Genomic DNA, 9,032 nt, shown 5'->3' with positions numbered 1-9,032 from the left:
ATTCAGAACAGCCTGTGGCTACATCATTAGGAGGTGACAGAACCCATATTGCTCGAAAAGCAGCAGCCTGAGACACCGAGCCCTGCCCAGCCCAACACATCCAAAGGTTTCAAGGCCCTGCGTTGCTTCAACACACACTTTTAAAGTTAGTGGTTGAGTAACTTTGCAAGTGAACTCCAGTCCCATCGGGAATCACAGGCCTACACAAACAAACCAAAGTCCAAGAAGAGATAATGGCCTGGGCAAAGGGCAGAACGCGGAGGCAGGAAACTAAAAAAGGCAGAAAGCAGGATAAATAAGGTCCACGCTTGGAGATCTGAGGGATCTTACACGGTGGCCACGGAGGAAAATGAGCGCGAGTTACATATTCTCGGAGTTCATGAGGGAGCTGCCTGGCTACGTTCTCTTTGGTGGCATCTTTATGCCGGTGACTTTACTCCTGCTGCTGCTCATTGCCCATTTCAGGATCCAGCTTCCCCGACTCATTTCAAAATGTCACAGCACTTGGAATTCTGTCACAGGCTTCACTCTCACAGACTGAGCTCTCTCACTGCTTATTATTTTTTTAAGAACACCAGTTAGGAGGGAATTTTTAAAGAATCCAGAACAGGATTCGTCAAAGTATCACTACTTTTTTTGCAGACCAGAACACCAACATTCAGGATAGCCAAAAAACCCCACATCCGAATTAACTTTTTATGTGAAGAAAAGAAAAAAGTTTAAAGAATTTATTGATCACAGCTGTCAAGTATCCATGCAAGGAAGGAATTCTCTGGCAGCAGATGGGCCTATAATAATATTAATATCCTCACCACCTGGCTCTTAATCCATGCTTTTCATTATTAGATCATAAAGCACTTTACGAATGAGGTCAAGCATCTAGTGGGAAAAGGCAGAATACGATGCAATGGTGAGGCATGCTCCATTTGTTCTGTTATCAATCAATCACAGCAGCAGGTGATTAAGAAAGCCAGGAGTTTGCCTGGTGTTCTCCATCACTTCTTGTTGCAAAGGGAGGACCTCAAATGTGTTATAGTTTAAAAAAAACCAAAACACAACAAACTTAAAATAATTATAAGGTGAGGTTGTTTGGATGCAGTAGGTGCAGAAAACAAGGTGAACACACAAATGCCTCTTTTCCCTAAAAATCTACAATGTTTCCCATTGGCTCCAGCCTACCCACCTACCCAATTAGTCAAGCAAATCTTGTACATCCTTTCTGGATGCCTGGAGAGAACCCCTCTCCAAATGATTTTTTTCATCTTGAGCTCATGGTTCAATTTCCTATTTGGTAGGTATTAAACGAGTAAGATCCTTTCCATCTCTCCAAATGCATGTGAAAGGAGCCAGATTTTTTGTCCCTGTCATAACGAGCTGCTGAAGCTGCAAACCCACAGTGCTTAATGCTTCCTGATGCCTTCAGCAGACATCAGATTTGATGAGCCATAGACTCAATGTTCAGGGAGACCAACCTGATCTCCAACAGCCTGAAGGACGTCTCAGCTGGAATTCAAGCACAGGGGCAGGTCAAGCAGCGAGATTCTGCACTGCCCCCAGGTGAAGTCAATGCAGCCTGTTGGGCAACAGCACTTCCAGATGTCAGGTCTACCAACCAGATGTTTTTAGAAACCTGAAGGTGGAGGGAAGGGCCATCAAATGAGTGATCATCTTTTTAAATGGATCAATGGACCCTAGTCATGATTCTGCCACAGGCCGGTGACCGGATGGGAAAAACTCAACACACCGAACACCTCCAACCCAGTTACTTGAAGGTTTAACAGGTTCTTGAATTCTTCAGCATGTCTGCCTTCCCCCCACCTCAAAAAAATTAAAATCACATATTTTCAATTTTGCTAAAAAAGAAACCATCTGAGTGTTACTCTCCTGCAGCTGCTCCTTGGACAAAAAGCTGTTGGTAGAGCACCCACTTGGGCACTTGCTGGTTGCATGAATGGTCTGGTCTAAAAACTCTCCAGAGGAGAGACCACATCTATCCCTCTGTGAAGTGCATAACAGGCTCTTCACCCTAAGTAAGCATTCGAGATCTATTGTAAAATTAATAATATATGTAGATAGAGGGTGCTTGTTATTCAGAACAGCCTGTGGCTACATCATTAGGAGGTGACAGAACCCATATTGCTCGAAAAGCAGCAGCCTGAGACACCGAGCCCTGCCCAGCCCAACACATCCAAAGGTTTCAAGGCCCTGCGTTGCTTCAACACACACTTTTAAAGTTAGTGGTTGAGTAACTTTGCAAGTGAACTCCAGTCCCATCGGGAATCACAGGCCTACACAAACAAACCAAAGTCCAAGAAGAGATAATCACAGGGGCAGGTCAAGCAGCGAGATTCTGCACAGGTGAAGTCAACACAGCCTCTTGGGCAACAGCACTTACCTTTGGAGGTCCCTTCTGGCCTGGGCAATTCTATGATTCTATAAAGAATTTTATGAAGCTGTACTGCATTTTAGACGATTTTCCACCTAAAAAACGTGCCGGTGACTTTACTCCTGCTGCTGCTCATTGCCCATTTCAGGATCCAGCTGTCAGAAGGTGAGTCAGGCTTGGGGGTTGGCAAGCAAAGCTTCTCCTTCAATAGGCTACAGTTAGGCGTGTTCCCTTGACTGAGCTGAAGGGAACCATGATCATAAGTGACAGGACGAGGGGGTTTAGAAAGGCCTGAAGTGACAGGACGAGGGGCAATGGCTTCAAGCTGGAGGGGAACAGATTTAGACTGGAGATTAGGAGAGGGTTCTTCACTGTGAGGGTGGTGGAGCACTGGAACAGGTTGCCCAGGGAGGTGGTTGAGGCCCCATCCCTGGAGATATTCAAGGAGAGGCTCGATGAGGCCCTGGGCAACCTGGTCTAGTTGGGGGTGTCCCTGCTGACTGCGGGGAGGTCGGACTAGATGGCCTTTGGAGGTCCCTTCTGGCCTGGGCAATTCTATGATTCTATAAAGAATTTTATGAAGCTGTACTGCATTTTAGACGATTTTCCACCTAAAAAACGTGACAGGAGTTTGTTTAGAACTTGGATTGAACCCTCACTTAAGCCTCCATAGTTTCACATACTATACTGTAGAAGATTATACTATACTACTGTATAGAATGAAGAACATGGAGAAAAATGGAGGTGCTCCAAAATGGAGAAAAATAACAGGGTAATTAAAGTACAGACCATTTTCCTCTGTGCTTTCACCGTAAAAGTCTCCAGTGAGACAGGTAACAGCAGCTACACCCTGTGAGCAGTTGGTCATTGAGTGTTCTGTGTGTCCGTGTTTTTTCACAGGTACATATTTGCTTTTACTTCGTACCCGAAGGCAGGGAGCTCCTTTTAGAGGGGAAACCCCTGTAGGTCAGATTGTCCAGTTTTAAGGTGGGATCTTCACACCCTCCAGGTCTGGGTCCCGGACTCAGATTCACAAATTCTGCTCTTATTTTAGGCTTCCAGCTGCCAAGTTCAGCCCTGGCTCATGTTCAGATCAGAGTCCTCATCCTTTCTCTCCTTCAGCCCTTCCAAAATATGTTCCTCATGTTCCTAAGCTTGTTCCTTGGGTTAGGAGGAACCTTTGGAACCTCTTCTCCACAGGGGGATGTCGGAGGAGCTGTGATGACATCCTAGATTTCCTCTGTAAACTTCAGGTGCTTCTTGCTACAGCTTGCCCCTGCCTTGGAGAAGGGTCCGTGATGCAGGTGCTTCAGCCCTAGCAGCTCACCCATGATCTTAAAAGAGACATTTGGACAATCCTGACCACAGGGCTCTGCAGATAAGCAGAGACATTCCCCCTGAGGTGCATCAGCCCCACAGGAGAAGGCCAGATTTACCCACCACTGCCAGGCTAGGGAAGAACCTTTACCTAGATGCCACATCAAGAACTGTAACTTGGATGTTAATTAAGCTTGCCCTACCCTGCAGCTTTCTGAAATCCCAAAAATGAGGCAATTTGACACAATTCTATAATGTAAGGAAGATCACACTTACCCAGAAATGTGGAATGAATTCCCTTCCTACTTGGTATAAGATCTCCAGGCGTTTAGACCCGAGGCTTTAATGGAGAGGAAGGGGGTCTGTTTGCAGACAAGGGTACCCCACAAGTGGCCTTCAGGCTGCTAAAAATCAAATGTTTCCTGTTCAAGATGTGCTTTCTGATGCTGAATTAATCCACAAGGGAAGGGCATCCTGCACGCCTGAGCCAGCTCTGCCCTGGGTTATCAATTACCCTTCAAGCAAGGTGCTGACAGCTTGTCACACGCGAGCAAACAGCCACCCCAAAAATGGTGTGGGGACAAAACAGGGTACAGTTCAAAATCCGTGAGGGAATAGGAAGGTTAAGTATTGAGAGATCTTTCTTGGAAGAGGCTGAAATGGAAGCTAAGGAAATTATTGCATTGGAGTTTGGATAAAAGCAGGGATTCTCCCTTTCTGTTTCCATCAGTGATAGTTATTAATTACTACGAGATAATACTGAGATGCTGGAGATGCTACTGACTCATGGCTACCTGGTGATGCTCTTGTTTTTCTATTCATGCCAGGATCGAGCAAAACAGGTGTGTTACAGATTCTATCAGTTCAGGCATTTTGTTGAGGTTCAGCCAATACTTTCCTCAAGCCAAAAGAGTCCTCTGAAACCCCCCCCAGGTGTTGGCATTCATGCTGCTCCAGCAACTGCTGAACCTGACCAGCCTGCCCTACTTCACAGTCCCCAAATCCTCCTCAGCTGCACTTTCTGCAGGTCTGTAAAGAACCTGCAGGACCAGGTGACAGATCCTCCTCAGCTGCACTTTCTGCAGGTCTGCAAAGAACCTGCAGAACCAGATGTTGACAGGCTGAGAGAGTTGGGGGTGTTCAGCCTGGAGAAGAGAAGGTTCTGGGGAGACCTTAGAGCCCCTTCCAGTATCTGAAGGGAGATACAGGAGAGATGGGAGGGACTCTTGATCAGAGAGTGGAGCCATAGGATGAGGGGGAACGGTTTTAAACTGAAAGGAAGAAATTCTCTGCTGTGAGGGTGGTGAGAGCCTGGCCCAGGTTGTCCAGAGAAGCTGTGGCTGCCCCATCCCTGGAGGGGTTCAAGGCCAGGCTGGATGGGGCTTGGAGCAACCTGGTCTGGTGGGAGGTGTCCCTGCCCAGGGCAGGGGGTTGGAACTGGATGATCTTTAAGGTCCCTTCCAACCCAAACCAAAACATTCTATGTTTTTTTTTTAAATCTTCCCTTAAAGCACAGAATTTTTAGCTTTGGATTTGTAGTGAGTTTAAGTAAGCAACGATTTCCTAAGATTAGCAATCCAGGCTGTAAGAGAGAGAGGTGAATGGAGTACTTGACAGACTAATTTGCCAAAGGAACATTGCTCTCCCTTTCTGTAACCAAGAAGAATGCTGGAAAGGCCTCACCTGGCTGTTCAGTGCCTGAGGGAAGGAGATTCTCACAGATGCTCCAGCTCAGAGAATCTCCAGGATTCTCCAAAGGATGCGAGATGAATTCCCATCTGCTTGAAACGTTGGGCATCGTAGTCCCAGCTCTACCTCCAAGCCCTTCTTTGGCTTGTTCTGAGCCGGCCAGAGTCCAACCTCTCCCTCCAGGCTCCAGCCAACACACATGGATCATCCCCAGCAGCTCTCCCTGAACCAGCTTCAGCTGAAGACCATCAGGCAAAGCCAAACAACTCACCACAGACAAATACAACAGACTCCTTTCAATGCCAGCCCTCCCTCTACTGACAAAACTTCAGAAATTCTGCAGGCTTCAGGTGACTATTTCCTTAGACATCTTTTTTTTAAAAAAAAGAAAACCCCATTTGCATTACTAAAAGCAGGGCTGTCTTGTTTCATTGTCAAATAAGCATTTCATTTCCCTCTGTGTAGCTCCATGTAAGCATATTAAACCCCGCCTTAATGTCATCCCGTCAAGATTCATTAAAAATAAACCTAAAACTAACAAACCAACCAGCATTCCTGTCCCCTGAGCAGGTAGCCATGACAAAGGATTCCGTGACAAAGTGTTGGAAGGCTTTCTTCTAGAAGCATGATGCTCTGATACCAACCTCCTACTTGGGCACCTTCAGTTTCCTAAGATATGTTCTTACTAATCTGTGCCAGCTCCTTTTTCTTTATAAAAATTCACCACTGCAAATTAGTACGTTCTTACAGGATTTTGTGTTGTTTGGTGTATTTTTCAGTTAACGAGGAACTGGCCGCGGCACGGGACCCCGCAAAAGCCTTCCCGAATTACCAGAGACCCAGGAGACTTGGAGCAAAGGAGAAGAAATGCAAGAACTGAAGGACGTTCAAGGGAGTCTCACGTCTCGGGAAGCCAACTTAAACCCAGGACTCAGCTCTGCAGGGTTAAAAATAACCGGCTGTTGGTAAATACCACGGAGGACAACAAAAGGGAGCGGAGAGAAATGGCTGCTGCCATCCAAAAAGGTCTTAAAACAATTTGCTTTCTCGCACGGGGCCATGCAAGCAGTGATTTATGCGACTCCTTGGACACCAGAGACATCCTGCATCGTCCTGTATCAGCTCCTTCACAAGACACAGGATTTGGGGGGAGGGAAAGCACCTTTCTCATGAGCCCTTCCCCATCTGACTGAGAATAAAGCGATATAACAAGCTCCCGAGGGAGCCAGGTTCGCCTACATGAGGCAGCCAGTCATTTTAAATCAAAGATGCACAAACAGCAAGTTCACACCAAGCACTGGGATCCAGGAAATGGAGAGGGGTGATGAAGGGAAACTGCCTTTTTTTCTTTTTTTTTTTGTTACCTCATATACTTTGGGAAAGATTGTAGGGTGTGTAAAGGATGCTTTCCATAGAATTGGGAAGCGAAATACAACAGTGATGGGAAACAAGAGGACTTCTCTGTGCCGAAGTTTGAAACCATGAAAAGATTCAGCCAGTATTCTGTAAAGCAGTTATTATTCTAGTTTAAGGGCAAAGGGATTTCTCAAATAAATAAAAAAAAATAAAACAAAACCAAAACAATGTAAGTATGGAGATTTCTTTTTTTTTTGCGTGTCAGTTGTCACACACGTGGCCATGACCACAGGTTTAAGAAACACCATAATTTATCAAAGTCTATGAGAAGGAAACAGGAGTCAAACAGAAAGTACCTTTACTGTAACTAACAGTCCTCTATGAGGACTCTATGAGCGGCTGAAGGAGCTGGGACTGTTTAGTTTGAGGAAGAGGAGGCTGAGGGGAGACCTCATCACTCTCTACAACTACTTGAAAGGACACTGTAGAGAGGTTGGTGCTGGTCTCTTCTCACAGGTAATTAGTGACAGAACGAGAGGGACCGGCTTCAAGCTCCAACAGGGTGGGTTTAGACTGACCGCGCGGAGAGCGGCAGCGGTGAGTGCTGCGGCTTTAAATTTGACCTAGACTGAGACGGAGAGGGGGTTTCCCGGAGGCGGGAAGCCGAGGGAGAGCGGGGAGACCCGAAACCAGTCGGGAATCTCGCGGGGGAGCCGAGAGGCTGACGTAGCTGGGGGCGGCCATAGCCGCAACAGGCTCCGAGCGCGTGCCGGGGCGCGCGTGAGCAGAGCAAAAAAGACCGAAAGAAGACCACGCGGAGAGCGACAGCGGCAGCGGTGAGTGCTGCGGCTTTAAATTTGACCTAGACTGAGACGGAGAGGGGGTTTCCCGGAGGCGGGAAGCCGAGGGAGAGCGGGGAGACCCGAAACCAGTCGGGAATCTCGCGGGGGAGCCGAGAGGCTGACGTAGCTGGGGGCGGCCATAGCCGCAACAGGCTCCGAGCGCGTGCCGGGGCGCGCGTGAGCAGAGAGGCGGGGATATTAGCGCGCAGGCGCACGTGCGCAGAGCGTGAGGGAAGCGGCCCTCAGGTGTTGGACAGAGCGCGCGGAGGGAGGGGGCGGAGCGGGGACTCGTGCGCGGGACGGAAAGGGAGAGTCTGATGGGGGGAATAGTCCGGTCAGACTCAAGAGAGGAAATGGCGGCCAAACGCCCCAAAGGCCCTGTGAGGAAAAATGTAGGAACTCAGACCGAGCTCCCCCGCAAAGATGCAGCCGTGCAGGGCCCTGACTGCACCGAATGCCTGAGCCTGGCTGCAGTACCACAGGGACCCAGGGACACCTGTTGTGTGAGATGTGAGCAGATAAATGACCTGCTCAGACAGGTGGTAGAACTGCGTGAAGAGGTGGAAAGGTTAAGATGCATTAGAGAATACGAAAGCAAAATAGACTGGTGGAGCCATACCCTGGGACAAAGGCAGCATGATGAGGCTCTAATAAAAGTAGATGATCCCCTCCTGCCCTGTCACCAGGCAGAGAAAGGGGACTTAATGGAAAGGGGGGAATGGAGGCTGGTCCTCCCTCAGAGAGGCAAGCGGAACCCTCAACAGCCTCCCTCACACTCCCAGTTACAATTGCAAAATAGGTTTGGAGTCCTGGATTTTGGGGACGAGGCAAAGGAGACTGGAGAGGACGATCTCCCCAGTGAGGCACCCTGGATGGGTCACCCACCCAGGAGCCTCAAGACCTCATCAACAAAAAAAAAAGGAGGGTGATTGTAATAGGTGACTCCCTTCTCAGTGGAACAGAGGGCCCAATCTGTAGGCCAGACCCGTCCCACAGGGAGGTTACCTGCCTCCCTGGGGCCAGGACCAAGGATATACAAAGAAAAATCCACTCCCTGGTTCAGCCATCAGATGATTACCCTCTCCTGATATTTCAAGTGGGCAACGATGAGGTGACTACCAAAAGCCTCAAGGCAATGAAAAGGGATTTCAGAGCTCTGGGACAACTGGTCAAGGGGTCAGGAGCACAGGTGGTGTTCTCTTCTATCCCACCAGACATAGGGATGGACGAAGGGATAAGTAGGAAGAAACAACAAATCAACTCATGGTTAAAAGACTGGAGTAAACAGCAGGACTTTGGCTTCTTTGAACACAGAATGATCTACAGGTCACCAGGCATGCTTGCAGCAGATGGGGGAAGCCTAACCCAAAGGGGAAAAAGCATAATGGGACAGGAGTTAGCACGGCTTATTAAGAGAGCTTTAAACTAGATTTGAAGGGGGA

General features: G+C 48.1%; 1 protein-coding gene across 1 annotated transcript; it reads left to right on the top strand.

Annotated features, from left to right (window-relative positions):
* Positions 1 to 288: 288 nt before the first annotated feature.
* SMLR1 (small leucine-rich protein 1) lies at positions 289 to 6,949 on the top strand. The gene is made up of 3 exons (XM_014942614.1): positions 289 to 465; positions 2,535 to 2,551; positions 6,172 to 6,949. The coding sequence occupies exons 1-3, from the start codon at positions 350 to 352 to the stop codon at positions 6,270 to 6,272; spliced, it is 234 nt and encodes a 77-aa protein (XP_014798100.1). The 5' UTR covers positions 289 to 349; the 3' UTR covers positions 6,273 to 6,949.
* The last annotated feature ends 2,083 nt before the right edge of the window (positions 6,950 to 9,032 follow it).

The sequence above is a fragment of the Calidris pugnax genome, unplaced genomic scaffold, assembly GCF_001431845.1.
Source record: "Calidris pugnax isolate Ruff unplaced genomic scaffold, ASM143184v1 scaffold86, whole genome shotgun sequence".
Classification (NCBI taxonomy): domain Eukaryota; kingdom Metazoa; phylum Chordata; class Aves; order Charadriiformes; family Scolopacidae; genus Calidris; species Calidris pugnax.
This window is presented reverse-complemented; position numbering and strand designations above follow the sequence as displayed.